Genomic DNA, 17,171 nt, shown 5'->3' on the forward strand with positions numbered 1-17,171 from the left:
CCGTGTGAGTGAGTGCTTGGGGTTTAACGTCGTACTCAACAATTTTTCAGTCATATGACGACGAAGGAATCATTAGGGTGCATGCACGTGTAATGTGCCTCCTTGTTGCAGGACGGATTTCCACCGCTCTTTTATTTAGTGCTGCATCACCGAGGCGACTTACCGAAGGCAAGTAAGCCGCCCCGCCCGAGCCATTATACTGATACGGGTCAACCAGTCATTGCACTATCCCCTTCATGCTGAACGCCAAGCGAGGAAGTTACAACTTCCTCTTTTAAAGTCTTAGGTGTGACTCGACCAAGGATTGATCCTGGATCTACCGGTCCCGAAGCGGACTACTCCGTGTGAGGGCAACGTATAGTAATTACTAAGGTGCATGGTTAGTTTCTACGTATTCATCCACCGCTAGATGCTTCAAACCCCAATGTATCACTAAGGCAACACCTGCATGCATGCTTGTGTTTTCTGTCTCGAAATTTGATAGGAACTCGTATATTACATATGTAGGCCTATCTGGTGCATGTTTTCAAGCATGCAGTTTTGAGCACTTGTCACCAAAAATATAAATTACATCAGTGCTAAGCCTGAAATGGCATCTGGTAATTCAGTATTTTTCTTCCTCCATATCCACGTCACCATATATGACTTTCCCAATTGATCTAAACCAGTAATAAACTGACATTTATATACACCCAGTGAAATGTATTGAAGCTGGTAGAGAACATCTTACAACCTTGACTTTTATAATACACGGCGACGTAGCGAGGTGAGTAATCTTGATGCCTCCCTACCCCTCTTCGCTGCCTTGTTGCATCACTTAGCTGCTTGTCTCGAGATCGTTTCGCTGCCTCCCTTCCTCTTTACATCGCTTCGCTACCTCTCTGCCTCGCCCTGTGTTAGAAAGGTCGAGGTAACACTGCAAGAACCGACACGTAGTAGCATTGTGTATTGGTGACCTGACGATGTTCAGTCCTTTTCTGGCAGTTACCTCCTCTCACCTCCTGCATGCCCCATTTACTCCACACTCCTCCATATGTCAGCAAGAACTTTCGAAGAAAATGTAAAGGTGGATTAACATGACTCAAATGAGAGAGTTTTAATAAATCACATGATCCCGAGATTTGTTTTCTCAGTTCGCCACTTTGTCGACAATCCTAGCTATCACTAACTATAAGTTCTGTTTGCTATATTGATCAATATATGGCGGGTACACGTAAAAAATGATGGATTAGGAATATTTGATCGACTTTGTATACGCTCTATGTAACTACATGCTGTAGGACTATGTATGTAGGCCTAGAATGCAGCTCAATAAGCGGGTGTGTGCAGTTGAATTTAATAAAAATTATTTTACATGGTTTAGGTAGGACGTAGCTGGTCACCAATAATGCAGTTATATTCTCGCCTTTCATTGCAGTCATGCTGGCTGCCGTCGTAGGCCTATAAGTGAAATATTCTTGAGTACGGCGTGAAACACCAATGAAACCAATAAGTAAATATTCTACCAGGGAACTGTAACAGTCCCACATTTTCCCACTTACAATGTGCTGATTATCCACAGCAATATGCAAAATGAACAATATTACGGTTATAAGAAGTTAGTCCTATCTTAAATATTGAGATTAGTGGTATAGTAGCATGTGTGAGAAACATGCGTCGTCACTGTCTATTTGAGAGCATTTGCGTTAGTCTATAGGTTTTAATAGCTGGCCTTCTATCGGTGGTGTATTACTTTCCATTATGTATGACTAGCTACAATGATGCAGTCGAACTGACGAGGTTGCAGGTATAGTATCTGTGCTGTTAAGCTGGGTCAAACACGTGCGTCAGCTGTCAAATGCTGGGAAACCCCAGGAACACGCACACGCTGCCTGCTTACTACGTCACTTCCGGAACACACGTCAATAGGAAAACACCGTGTCGAGGAAAATCAACACGATTACGGCTTCAATATGTTAGACTTTTTTACAATTTTTAGTAAGGGAGGAATCGTCCTTTGGTGTTTTCAGGGGACGTCTCAGTTCTTCACACCTTCTGTCAATGCCTTGATCAAAAGCGTGATATTACAGGTTCGTATTTTGAAATGTAAAATCTCTTCTCTTGGCAGTCGTTAGGCGTGTTGACACCACACTTCAACAACAACAACATCCTAGTACGCTTGTACACTAATCATCACACGCTCTTAACCTGTGGTCAGAGTTGTTTTTATTGCTAGCAATTATAAAAATTGGTAAAGATGGCTGACTCTAAATATCTGTTCATCAGTAAATATGGAAAAATAGTTAAAGGTGAACTACAGAGGCTTATTTTGAATTTGATGGGAATAAATGAAACTAAAAGTCAAAAATACATGTTGATGATTGTGTTGCATTTTTTCTTTATATTGTATAAGTGTAAGCAATTTGTAGCCTATGTTTTGTTATTCTGTCTAGATGGGCTCTGTGTGGTATTTTAAAATTCTGACATTCATCATAACACTGAGCTGGCCTCTCAAAAAATGGCTAAACATTTCTGAATAGCGTAAAAATCCAGTCCAAGGATGGCTTATATATACTGATACGTGAAGACTGCTGCCATCATTAGCCCGGACGATGTGTGCACCCGATTATGACATTGTATCATTGTATGACATTGTATCCGTATTCAGCTACCCCATCAGCAAAGCTGCTGCATATGCAATGCTTAATATCCAAACCCAATTATTACATGGCCTGTCTGCAAGCTAAGACATATATGCACCATTTGCAGCCAGTGACACTGACCTTTATTCAATATTTCATCAGAAAAAATCTCAGTCGGATTTGAGAATATGGTCTGCTCTGAGCTACTTACCACATGACGCCCTCTACCCCATTACACCATTACACCAATCATGTTGATGTCCATTGAGAATCTGACAACATGTAGAAATATATGACAGTGTTATGTAAGGATTCCAATCTATAGAACAGCTCAGCATGCAAGGGTCGACAAGGATGTTTTGAAAGCTAATTGTTGAGTGAAGTAAAAGTATGAAGGGCCAGATGCTTTTAAAATGACAAGAAATTGACGCTGTGACTACGAGGTTTTTTTTTTCACCACATTAACGTCAACCACATATGTTCATGTGCCGTGAGCGAAAACAATGGCTACACTTATTTAATGAAGATAGTCTGACATTTGTGAATTGGGCACAAAGGCCAGATATCATGGAATTACCACTGGTATACGCCATGGAATTGGATAATACTTGTCCAGACCACGAAGCGGTCGACAGATGTGATTCATCTGACTTTTGCCAATGACACGTAAGTGTTTTCGTTGTAGAGCTTTCCCCTGAATAAGTTGGCGGAAGGCTCTGTTCCCGTACACATATTTTATCATGGATGGCTTCTCGGCTGTGAACTAGAGCTTACCTGATATTCACAGCTGATTTCTTGGCTAGTTTCTGTTGACAGCCATTTTGAAGTGCGAGAGTGAATATGGTCGCTAACATTTTTTTGTTTGCTTTTATTTTGCAGGAAAGAACTGGGAATAATTCCTTCAACCACGATGCACTTACTTTGAAATACAAGTTAGACAATGAATTTGAACTTGTATTTGTGGTATGTTCTCCTTTTAGCTCTTTTGGTTAAGATATTTCATTTACATACATACATATTACATTTATATACATATTTATATACATATTTGTTATGCATATTTATTCCTTGATAAAAAAATGTATTTTTACAATTCCATACAGTATACCAATGCTCTCTCTCAGTTTATTGTTTTCGCCTGACAACAAGAGTCATCTGTGCTGCATTTGTGATGCGCTTTTGTATAAATGAACAATCAGTTATGCTATGTTCATGGGAGAAGTCCAGGGAAGTGGAATTCTAAGAGAAGTTTAGGATGATGAATTCATGGTTTTATAATAATCCACCAATAATCACATTTTAACAACTAACTTAAAGCACATACAAAAGACAGAAATCACTGCTCGCTGTAGACCTTGGTAGTGCGAAATGAAGTGCCATGCCATGCCTATGAATCTGATTGTTTTATGTTTACTTACCATCCTTCTTGAGTACAGGGTAAAACACCAATCAAATAAATAAATGAATATTTACCATCCATCTTGTTATGCCTATGTCAAACTTTAGTAACACTCCAAAGAAACTCTTTGTTTGATCTGTTTTGACAAACTGATGATACATGTAAACATGGGGCCCCAAATCAGAGGACTCATGAACTCTACCAATTTAGGCATTATGCCTTCAGGCTTGTATCAGTTATTTTCCTTTCTCCATGTACAATCTGTAGGACCAACTTGATGTATAAACCAAATCACATAGTTTTGAAGAGTGTATTTCCTGATTTTTTTATTTGATTGGTGTTTTACGGCGTACTCCAGAGTATTTAACTTATACAACGGTGGCCAGCATTACGGTGAGAGAAAACCAGGCAGAGCCGGGGGAAACCCACAACCATCCGCAAATTGCTGGAATACCTTACCACATGGGGCCGGAGAGGAAGCCAGTATGAGCTGGACTTGAACTCTCAGCAACCCCCTTGGGGGGAAGCTCCTGGGTCATTACGCCATGGTGACGTGCTAACCCCCTCGGTCATGGAGGCCACTTTATTTAATTACATTAATGTCATATTTTTATTCATTTTTTGCAGGTTGCATATCAGAAAATACTTCAGCTGTCATATGTGGATAAGTTTTTGAGTGATATCCAGATGGAATTCAGAAACAAATACAAGGATGATTTACAACAAGGAAAGGTCTCGAGGCAGTTTGACTTTGACATAGAGTTTTCTAACATTCTAAGAGCTGTAGAAGAATCAAGTAGACAACAGGCTCAAAAACCTAAGTAAGTATGGCATGATACAGAGCTTAAAGTGATATTGTTGATGTAGTTAGTGATTGAATGTTTATACTCTGTATGGTAGTAGTCAGTATGGTGTCCCATAAAACACATTCCACACAGGCAGTGCAACCACTTAGAACTAGCAGGCTATCCCGTTTCTGACATTTGGCCAAATTTAATGTGAAGAAACATTTATTCTTAGCCCTTTGCCTCTTAGGCCAGCCAGATTCTTGCTTTTGTAGTTTGTGAAAATTCAGTTGTCATTTTCAGTCATTTTTATATGGAAACACTTGATTCTGATTAAGGCTGAAGTTTGACTTCTGCGACCAAAAAGTGGTCATATGGCTGGCTCTTAATTGGTGTTTCTCGCAAAAAGTGAGACCTCTGTGACTCAGTTTGTTAGTGCGCCAGCCCAGCCTAATGACCCAGGAGCCTCTCACTGTGAGTTCAAGTCCAGCTCATGCTGGCTTCCTCTCTGGCCGTACGTGGGAAGGTCTGTCAGCAACCTGCTGATGGCCGTGGGTTTCCCCCGGGCTGTGCCCTTTTTTCCACCCACCATGATGCTGGCCGCCATGGTGTAAGTGAAATATTCTTCAGTAAGGCATAAAAGACCAATCAGATAAAAAAAAAAAAAAATAACAAATCTTGCAAAAATTCCAGATAGGGAATTTGTAGAAAGTAATCAGATGGCTTCATGAGTTTCCTCTCTGTTATATTTAATCATGTCCTGATTGTAACAGGTAAAAGGAAAACAACATACATGTATTTGTTTTATATTGCAATGTCATTTTTTTTTTACAGAAAAATGAAAACTTTTGAAGAATCACAGAAATCAAAGAAAACTGTGTCATCAATGATAGAAAACAAGAAAGATGACGGGAAAGGTCAAGGAGGGAAGTCAAAGGAAAACAAAAACAAGAAAGGTAACGTTCTCTGTTTGAATGAGTAGTGGACAAACTTTAAGTTTTTTGGAAAAACTTAATGCATTCCCTTCAGGATGCATGATGACAGTATTAGACGAGATTGTACAAGAGTTGTATAGACGTGACATACATACTTATTGTCAACAGCTGTCAAAGAAGCTGCTGTGGTGGTTGATCGCTCCCCCAAACCAGCCAAGGTGTCCAACAGCAACGGGGAGCTCAGTCAGGAAGAGATTATGTTAAACAGACAGAAGTTCATGGCCAAGATGATGAAGGGTAACAAGCCAGAGAGTGGGTGAGTTCATGAATTAACTCTGTAGTATCATCTTGTAACTCCCAGTTGTTAGACATGCACTCACTGTCTGGACAGGTATGTTTCTGTTAAATCAGAGCGTAAGTGAAGCAAACAGATCTCATGAGATTTTGTGATCCGTGTCATGTGTGTGAGTTATGTTCATGCTGTAAATGTTGAATTGAGAGCATCCGTGGCCCAGTGGTTAACGAAGAGCATCTGTTGTTCAGTGCTTAACAGAGAGCATCCATGGCCCAGTGGTTAACGGGGAGCATCTGTGGCCAAGTGGTTAACGGAGAGCATCCGTGGCCCAGTGGTTATCGAAGAGCATCTGTTGTTCAGTGCTTAACGGAGAGCATCCATGGCCCAGTGGTTAACGGAGAGCATCCGTGGCCAAGTGGTTTACGGAGAGCATCCGTGGCCCAGTGGTTAACGGAGAGCATCCGTGGCCCAGTGGTTATTGTGCTAGTGCAGCACAACGACCAAGGAACCTCTCACCAATGAGGTCACTTTGAGCTCAGGTCCATGCCCTCATTGTTTTTGGTCGTACGTGGGAATGACTGGCAGCAACCTGGGATGGCCTCCCATCTTAATGCTGACTGCTGGTGTGTTAGTGAAATATTCTGGAGTAAGGTGTAAAGCACCAATCCGATATATAAATAAAATTTTTAAAATTAAGTGTGAATTTTGTTTTATTTTGAACTGTGCAGGAAAAGCCCTGAGAGCCCCAAGAAGCCTAAGGGGAAGAAACCGACCTTGTGGGAGAATGGAGGGAGGGAGAGTAAGAGTCTGGATTACAGCGGGGCTAAACCGGACGATGCTCTGGTGAATGGAGACAGTGAGCAGCTCATTGCCGAGGCTGATGTAAGTATTAAGCAGGTAGAGAAAACTGCCAACTAGAATGTGGTTCTCAGACAGGCATTGCTGTGTTCAGTTCTTTGACTGGTGCTCACAGAAGAGGCTTTGGTATTCATACAGAAGTGGAGTAATTCAGGTCTTCAGAATAAATTATTGTTTCTGATGATTAGCATAGTGATTAGTATAGTGATTAGTATAATGATTAGCATAGTGATTGGTTTCAAAATGATGTGATTTTGGAGAAGGATTCTAGCTACACACAAGCCAACATACTGCTGTAGTTATGTACTATTCTTTTTCTCTGTCCGGTTCACAATAATTATCATTCTGTTCCCAGAGGGATTCTAAATTCATACCTGTATGTGATGAGAACTACTGGTACATCTTATTGTCGGCATTCTGAATAGCCTATATCTATAGGGTCTATCGTCATGCATAATATAAATACATTTATTATGTGGCCATCGGCATTAGTGTACAGAGATGTGCCAGTTATCAGCTTCAGTTCAGTTAATACATGTAGTATTTTATTGTCTGGAAACTTGAAAAAACTAACACCAGGGCTCTTCGATGACGGCCAAGACTGCCGAGTGTTGCTGGAAAAAATGCATACAACCTGCCGCATTATGTAGTGAGTTTAAGTGCCATATTACGGTGTAGTCAGATTAATGTACAATCTGCCGCATTATCTAATGAGTTTAAGTGCCATATTACAGTGTAGTCAGATTAATGTACAACCTGCTGCATTATCTAGTGAGGTTAAGTGCCATATTACAATGTAGTCAGATTAATGTACAACCTGCCGCATTATCTAATGAGTTTAAGTGCTGTATTTCAGTGTAGTCAGATTAATGTACAACCTGCCGCATTATCTAATGAGTTTAATTGCCATATTACAATGTAGTCAGATTAATGTACAACCTGCTGCATTATCTAATGAGTTTAAGTGCTGTATTTCAGTGTAGTCAGATTAATGTACAACCTGCAGCATTATCAAGTGAGGTTAAGTGCCATATTACAATGTAGTCAGATTAATGTACAACCGGCCGCATTATCTAGTGAATTTAAGTGCCATATTACAGTGTAGTCAGAGTAATGTACAACCTGCTGCATTATCTAATGAGTTTAAGTGCCATATTGCAATGTAGTCAGATTAATGTACAACCTGCAGCATTATCTAATGAGTTTAAGTGCCATATTACAATGTAGTCAGATTACTGTACAACCCATCGCATCATCTAATGAGTTTAAGTGCTGTATTTCAGTGTAGTCAGATTAATGTACAACCTGCTGCATTATCTAATGAGTTTAAGTGCCATATTACAATGTAGTCAGATTAATGTACAACCTGCTGCATTATCTAATGAGTTTAAGTGCTGTATTTCAGTGTAGTCAGATTAATGTACAACCTGCAGCATTATCTAGTGAGTTTAAGTGCCATATTACAATGTAGTCAGATTAATGTATAACCTGCTGCATTATCTAATGAGTTTAAGTGCTATATTGCAATGTAGTCAGATTAATGTACAACCTGCAGCATTATCTAATGAGTTTAAGTGCTGTATTTCAGTGTAGTCAGATTAATGTAAAACCTGCTGCCCTATCTAGTGAGTTTAAGTGCCATATTACAGTGTAGTCAGATTACTGTACAACCTATCGCATTATCTAGTGAGTTTAAGTGCTGTATTACAATGTAGTCAGATTAATGTACAACCGGCTGCACTATCTAGTGAGTTTAAGTGCCATATTACAGTGTAGTCAGATTACTGTACAACCCATTGCATTATCTAGTGAGTTTAAGTGCTGTATTACAATGTAGTCAGATTAATGTACAACCGGCTGCACTATCTAGTGAGTTTAAGTGCCATATTACAATGTAGTCAGATTAATGTACAACCGGCCGCATTATCTAATGAATTTAAGTGCTGTATTACAGTGTAGTCAGATTAATGTACTCTTGTCAATATTTGGTTACACTCAATGTAGCAGTACATACCGGGGTAGCTTATTATGAATAAATAGTAAATCTGGACACTAATCCTTTAAAGTCTGATCAATTTATATGGCTGTGTATATTAGACTGGGTGTTCTGTGTGTTTAGCTACAGTTGCTGGGTCAAATGAAGGGAGAGCTAAAAGACATGGAACCCGACTCAGAATCTGAGGGCGAAGAAGAGGAGGAGGAAGAAGTGGAAGTGAAGGGGTAAAGTCAACCTAACGGGAACTTTGTTAGTGTTGAGATAGTCAGGTGTTTTTTTTCTGTATAATATACTGTGTTGTCTGTGCGGCAATAGTCAGTTACTGTGCAGTACTGTCAATGTAAACATTAAAGGCAAAGACAACACTAACATCAAGTATGTCTTGGATGAAAACCCATTAAAAACTATCCAGGAAAATAGTTGGATTTATTTTTTTTACAATTTTGTTTAACCTAGTAAAATGCATTTGAACATTTTATTGTATAGTGGCCTGTTTTGACCACATTGGGACCAGTGATGTCACATAAGGTTTTGGCTAACCAGCATGCACAAGACTGGTACATTTCATCATTCAAAATGCATATACATGTAGATCTGTGACTGCATTTGCCAATTTGACCTTGAGACAAATGATTTCAGGCAGAAGTATAGATGTGGCATAGCTAATAACCTCTGGGCAACAACAGACCACAGTAGAATCTGATCTTTTAACATTATTTTACTTGGTGGGAAAGATTTTAAAGCAATAAATTCAGCCATTTTCCAGGACAGTTTTTAGTGCCCTTTCATCTTAGCGTTGTCTTTGCCTTTAAATCCCAGATCTCCTTTAAACAATAATCTCCTCTGTCCCTCAGATCTGCCCAGAAGAAAAGAGGGTTGGGAATGTTCAGTGCCCTGCGTAACTTGGTGGGCTCCAAAACCCTGACTAAGGAGGACCTCAAACCCATGCTGGAGAAGATGAAGGACCACCTTATAGGTAATATAACACCCATGTGTGGGTGACACTTAAGAGTCTCAAAAGCAATCGTTAGTAGGACTGTCTTAAGAAGGTATGCTTACCTTCACATAAGCATGGCCTGCAAGGATTGCTACAATTGGTGGTTATATGCATGTTGATGGTAAGTTATCCAGATTGTGGCAAATAAATGCTTGTGCTCTTGCCAATGAGGAAATCACTTAAGATCTGAGTCCTTTGGTGCTTTATATGGCCTGAGTGAAGACCCCTTTATGTTGTTGACTTAGAGCCTTTGCTGACAATAGATGGTTGACTGTGTTCATAGTATTTTTGGGCTGGTCTTACATGAACTTTGTCAGTCACTTGTTTTCCCTCAGTACATCTGCACCTAACATTGGAAGGTTAGTCAGTCGTCAGAGGCTTGGGTTTACTTTGAGGGACTCCAATTTCCTCCACGAATATTCATATAGGTGAAATATTCTTTAGTATGGCATTAAACCCCAATGAAATAAATAAACAAAATAAACACCCTTAAGAGCAACGAAAGGAAACAGAATAAATGCTAATATGCTGATTATGGATGCGATAGCAGACCTTCAGTTGAACATTACCAGCTCTGATACAGTTATGCGTCAGTGGTCTCGGAACCTCTGTTCACTATCAGTGGCAGCTCTGCCACAGTAATGCTTCATTGGTTTCGAAACTCTGTTCAGTATCAGTGGCAGCTCTGCCACAGTTATGCGTCAGTGGTTTTGGAATCTCTGTTCACCATCAATGGCAGCTCTGCCACAGTTATGCCTCAGTGGCCTTGGAACCTCTGTTCAGTATCAGTGGCAGAGCTGCCACAGTTATGCTTCAGTGGCCTCGAAACCTCTGTTCACTATCAGTGGCATGGTATTCTGTATTCAGTAAGCCTTTCATGTCTGGTATTATCTTTTATCAGGTAAGAATGTTGCAGCCGAGATAGCCCAGAAGCTCTGCGATTCTGTCGCCACCAAGCTGGAGGGAAGAGTCCTGGGCACTTTCAGCGGTAGGTAACTAAAAACTGTGATGGCAAGATCATCAGTTATGCTCTGAATAAGATGGTTAGAGAAACATAGGGTAAATCTGGCAACGTTTTTACATGTGCACATATTGGATACAGAGCGCCTTACCATCCCTAACTCATTTGTAGTCAATGGTGACGGCTTGTAGGATATGTGACATCATCAACACTGACGGCATCATCACATAAATGTAAAAAGTTTCACAAACTTTCGACCCATATACCGGGATCATTATCAATTGATAATGATAATGATATTGATAATGAGTATTTATTATTATTGAACCCAGGTACGACAATGAGTCTGAAGAGGTACACATGTGTATTGTATGTTTTGTTGTTCTTGTCTTGCAGGCATTTCCTCCACAGTGAAGCAGACCCTGAATGAAAGCTGTGTTCAGATCCTCTCCCCGAAGCGACGCGTTGACATCCTGCGTGATGCCCTGGAGAGCCAGAAACAACGACGGCCCTTCGTTATCACCTTCTGTGGGGTCAATGGAGTCGGTAAATCAACCAACCTTGCCAAGGTACATCAAATACTCTCCCCTTCAAACTGCTTTTAAAACATTCCTGTGTTTTATTCAAAATATAATTTGTCCAGTAATTTGTGTAAATGTGCAAACAAGGCAGACGTTGTACAGTTATGACGAGTTTGTTGCTATTCTAGGTGGCTTTTTGGCTGGTGGAGAACGGGTTTCGTGTGCTGATAGCGGCCTGCGACACATTCCGTGCGGGGGCAGTGGAGCAGCTGAGGACCCACACTCGCAAGCTGAACGCCCTTCATGCCTCTGGGGGGGCCCAGCAAAAGGTGCAGCTGTATGAGAAAGGTTACGGCAAGGATTCCGCAGGCATTGCCATGGAAGCCATCAACTATGGTGAGAGTCTCAAGGGCTCTTAAACATTAGACATGGAATTATACAATGGACACATTTGAATGTGAAGTTTTGAGTAAGGTTTAAGCAACCCAATAAGTTAAATTTGAGTAAAATGAGTACAAAATAATTTCATTCTGTGGAGTATTTTGTGGACACTTTTTGTGTTTTATGTGAACATTCATAAGATCATACTAGTTTCACAGATTCTAAAACAGTTTTCAAATTTAGCTTTGAGAGCGTCCTGGAGTAGAAAGTTAAGAATGAAGAGTTACAGTGTATGCACTAGTGTTTTGGGGGAAGAATTTAACAAACACGAGCTGCTATGATACAAACCTCAGCTAGTCAGTTTAGATGCTGTAGAAAGGTTACAGGAGGACTAATGTCGGGCAATACTTTTGTTTCAGCGCGTGACAGCCGTATTGATGTGGTCCTTGTTGACACAGCTGGACGTATGCAGGATAATGAACCACTGATGAGAGCTCTGGCTAAGGTAATAACCCTGTGTATCTCAGCCAAACGTTTAGAGCTTTCACGTACAGTACACCTCAGCCTAAAAGTCACACGTACCATACAGCTCAGCCTAAAAGTCACACGTACCATACAGCTCAGCCTAAAAGTCACATGTACAGAACAGCTCAGCCTATAACTCACATGTACAGTACAGCTCAGCCTAAAAGTCACACGTACTGTACAGCTCAGCCTAAAAGTCACATGTACAGAACAGCTCAGCCTATAACTCACACGTACAGTACAGCTCAGCCTAAAAGTCACACGTACAGTACAGCTCAGCCTAAAAGTCACACGTACCGTACAGCTCAGCCTAAAAGTCACATGTACAGAACAGCTCAGCCTATAACTCACACGTACAGTACAGCTCAGCCTAAAAGTCACACGTACAGTACAGCTCAGCCTAAAAGTCACACGTACCGTACAGCTCAGCCTAAAAGTCACATGTACAGAACAGCTCAGCCTATAACTCACACATACGGTACAGCTCAGCCTAAAAGTCACACGTACAGTACAGCTCAGCCTAAAAGTCACATGTACAGTACAGCTCAGCCTAAAAGTCAATTGTTTACCGCTTGTATCGTGCTCCGAGATACTGAATAACGCTCCACTGGCACATGACAAACTCTCTGCTGGGCTGTGCAAACTCTCTTCTAGGCTTTGTTAGAGGCCTGCTGAGGTGCGCAGAATTATCGTCCGAAGGTGTGAATATACTTTCGTCAACAGACAGGCCTATCCTAGTTTGCAAACGAAGGAAGTGCACATGTTTCAGCTATTTAAACATATACTGGCCGTGAAAAGCAGAAAATTTCTCTTGCAATGTATAACCTACCTCTGCGCAACAAAATCAGTTCATCAACTTGATTAAGGGGGTAATATGAGATCAAAATCTCCCATTGGTGTTGACGGTCAGCATACTAATTTTCATGCACATTTATATTATGCCATATAAAGCCTTGCAACAGACGTATAATAAACTACAAAAATCTTCGCATAAATTTCCCTAACCAACACAACTTTCTTGAGAATAAAGCATGTGCAATAGCACACACTTCCTCCCCAGAACCTCGCCTCAAGACCAGCAGACAGGTCTCGTGTAGTCGTGCCTCTGGGTGACCCTTCACACTCATGTCTTACCATTTGTTGTGTTTGTATAAAAGTGAGTCTAAATAACATCATGTATTCATATCACTGCAAGGATCGCGTAAACCTCATGTCAAAAGAACTAAAACAAAAAAAGATAACCCAAAACATGGACGTTCATGTCAGAATCGGGCATCACCAGGCTGCAGACCTTTCTCTGTACGCTACTTTTGGTGGACGGACATGCAGGCCGAGCCACAGCTACCGGTGTTTTCAAGTAACCCGAAATGGCTGGTGTATTGTTTTTAATCTGATTGGTGTGTTTATGAAGTTTTCAAGATTAGCCTACGTAATTGGCTGTCTATACTTTGCTCAGTAGCTGACCAAATTGCCACCTAGGGAGTTATACAGAAGAGTGATTTACACAGAAACAGGGAATTTTTCTCCAGCAGCCAGTTCTGAGAGGTTAATTTATTCCTACTGTTTACAATTCCCAAAATCATACAGTGAATGTCAGTTAATAAAGTTTGACACTTGTGAGTATTACTTACTCCAATATGACATAACCTTTGTTCTTCAGTTTTGACTGGGGTGAATGAACACCTTACTAACATGAAAAAAGGTTGAAGAATACACTGTTTCTAGTCTATTCAGAAGTGTTTGTTTGACAGATGGTTGACACATGATTAGAGTGAGCTGCCTGTAATTGTCACAAATTTCAGAAATCAATCTGTATCTGGTCTGTTCAGAAGCATTTGTCTTGTTTGGCAGCTGATCAAAGTGAACCAGCCTGACCTGGTACTGTTCGTGGGAGAGGCTCTGGTGGGGAACGAGGCCGTTGATCAGCTGACAAAGTTTAACCAGGCTCTGGCTGATCACTCTAACATGGAAAACCCCCGACTGATTGATGGCATTATCCTCACCAAGTTTGACACTATTGATGACAAGGTAACCTGGCCTTTTTATAAACATACTAAATTCATTTGACCCAACAGTATAATTTATTGTTTCACAGGTGTGTTTTCAATGTTCTGTAGTTAGCAGGTTTGTTAGCCACATTTTAGATATTGGTAGGCACAGGCCACTGTTTTCTCTGGTGTCCTCCCCTTAAACAGCCTGCCATTAATTCCCCATGGACTCAGACTATACATAAGAAACTAAAGAGCATTTCTGTGAATTTGAATACCAGTTTTACTGTTTAAGAGTTACAAATTGTGAAAATAATTTCGCAATACATGCCGAGCCACACCTGGTTTTTGTTTATGGTTTTATTTGGTGATAATGTTTCTGATTTCAGGTGGGAGCAGCTATTTCCATGACATACACCACAGGTCAGCCTATTGTGTTTGTGGGAACTGGTCAGACTTACACAGATCTGAGGAACCTCAATGCTAAGGCTGTTGTGAGCGCCCTCCTTAAGTAGACAGACCAACCTTCTTACACTTCTGCCACCAAGGCAAATTATTTCACATGCAGAAATGCTTGTCATGTGTTTTTTTCTTTTCTTTTTCTATGATAAAGGCAATAGAAGACTCCTTTGTTCTGTTCGTATATATATATTTATAAGTGCTAGATTTGCATTAGTAACCACCTCAAAAGAATTACTCACAGGAAGGTATATTTAACTCAAGGCCTGCAGAATACTAGTCAGGTACTGTTTTACAAACTACAGGCATTGGCACGACAGATATTTATGTATGTACACATAAACCATGAGGAATGTGGTATTGAGATGTACATGTAATAGTTTTAATTAAATGAGACATTAACTTCAGATCAACTACCCTGTGTGGGTTAGTAATGCTTTTAGCCCATGGTTTTCACCATTAAATCTGAGATGGCATCGGATGAGGTTGAGAAATCCCAGCCGGGACAGTCACATGGGAGATAACTCTTTCTGTGATGGTTAATCTGGAGTAGTCTTTGACACCATTCTGTGATATTTAGTCAGTCTTTTGCAGTTTAACCCTGCTGCTGCTCCTCCTCACCCTTGATACAGGTTATTCATATGGCACACCTAATCATCTCATCTTTACCGTCCTGCTCTTCCCATGCAACTGTGTTGTAATTGTTGAATTGATGCATGAATGAAATTTTTTGTTTCTCTTTTTTCATGTAATTCAAGGGTAAGAAAACAAAATCAGATTTTTTTCGTGGACACATTCACACAATGAATATATCTGTAATAAAAAAAGATGAGCAGTGTAATGACATACACTGTGTGTAGGTTAGGTGTCCACTCATTGTAGCTGTAATGACAAGTGTTAACAATTTAGCAGCATTTCTCATTATGATAGTTTTGAGTGGTCTCTCTCACCTTGAAGGGATACAGATTCAACGCTGATTGGCTGACAGGGTTACCAGGGTAAACTATGTAGCTTTGGTCGTGCCTGAGTCAATCTGCCCTCCCTAAAATTCAGCTTTGGTTAGGCACTGCCTAGACTTGCCTATCTCTATCACTAACCAATCAGAAAGAATTCTGTATCCCTTTAAGTCTGACATGTCTTCTGTCAGCTACCAAGCTTGATTAAGGAATGCTGCAAAACATTTATTTGTGCATTGTGGTTACTTAAAAGTACATACAGTTTATTAACTAGTTCAGTTAAATTCTTTTCACCACATGGACCAGAAGTTGTCACCAGTTAAGAAATAAAGGACAACTTTACCATCGATCTATTATATTTCATGCAGATGTATAACTGTTCAGGTTTTACCTTTAATCAAACCTAGGACGGTGTACTTCCAGATTATTCTGTGAAATGACTTGAAAAAGTATCGTAATGATATTCATTTACTGCTTCATATTTATTATTGCATACAGCGGCATTTTACCTGATACGATGGCAAAAGGTGATCATGATTTTAACCTTCGTGTTATTGATCAACTGTTCTGGTTGTGGGCTGTATTGTAATATTGGGGAATGGTATCAGATTAAAGTTGTTGAATTTTGAAGAAAATAAATAAATTTATGAAATAAATAAGTTTTTGCTTTGATGTTTTACAGATGATATCTGAAGAAAAAAAAAAAAAGATAACTAAATATATTTTCTTGCATCAAACTTAGCAACAAGAAAATATTTCTAGCACTGCCATGGCTGAGCATTAGCGACTGAAGTCTCTGATGCAGTATATGGGACAAAGCAGCATGCTTAGCTCTCAGCTGTTGTCTATGCTCTTGATCTAGTGCCAACGGATGTCACATTAATAAATTCTTACAATTTATACTTTGCCCATACCTCAAATTCTCTTGACGTTCAACTAAAAAACCAGACTGGCCCATACTGTCCATGTGCCATGGACATTCTTTGTCATATAGCACCTTCTAAGACAGAAGTACCGGGTATATTTCACCATGCAAGAGTAGCCCTGATATGGCATTCTCATATGTGCACTCTGTGTCAATGCTACGGAAGCTACCCCGGTCCAAAGTAGTCAGTAGTGGCAGCAGGCCAACACACACAAATTTCAGTGAAATAAATGCAAACATTATTGGTGTGTGCATTGTTGATTTATTGGTGCCCATTGAGTTTCCAGTCCAGAGACCATCTTGCATCATTTTGGGCTATTTCTCCCTTCCAGGCAAAACATAGCCTTGTTCCCGAGGTTTGCACTTGCAAGGCTTGGGAAAATGAATTCTACACAGTAACACCTGCATCTGCCACCTTTCTAACAGCTATCCACTCTGCCGGAGCAGGGTAGCAAGGGCTGCCTTAACACAACTGCCATTTGGCGCAAAGCTTTGTTCCAAGTCCTCTTACTTCAAAGGAATGGCCCATTGTGATAAAAGTTGATCACTAAAACTGTTCTCTCGTATAT

General features: G+C 40.3%; 1 protein-coding gene across 1 annotated transcript; it reads left to right on the top strand.

The window, feature by feature from the left end:
* Positions 1-1,913: 1,913 nt before the first annotated feature.
* On the top strand, positions 1,914-16,336 carry LOC135462130 (signal recognition particle receptor subunit alpha-like). Its single transcript, XM_064739499.1, has 14 exons — positions 1,914-2,069; positions 3,501-3,584; positions 4,648-4,841; positions 5,640-5,761; positions 5,909-6,056; positions 6,764-6,917; positions 9,013-9,113; positions 9,744-9,865; positions 10,788-10,874; positions 11,244-11,416; positions 11,557-11,764; positions 12,169-12,254; positions 14,126-14,302; positions 14,652-16,336. The coding sequence occupies exons 1-14, from the start codon at positions 1,953-1,955 to the stop codon at positions 14,775-14,777; spliced, it is 1,899 nt and encodes a 632-aa protein (XP_064595569.1). The 5' UTR covers positions 1,914-1,952; the 3' UTR covers positions 14,778-16,336.
* Positions 16,337-17,171: the final 835 nt, after the last annotated feature.

The sequence above is a fragment of the Liolophura sinensis genome, chromosome 1, assembly GCF_032854445.1.
Source record: "Liolophura sinensis isolate JHLJ2023 chromosome 1, CUHK_Ljap_v2, whole genome shotgun sequence".
Classification (NCBI taxonomy): Eukaryota; Metazoa; Mollusca; class Polyplacophora; order Chitonida; family Chitonidae; genus Liolophura; species Liolophura sinensis.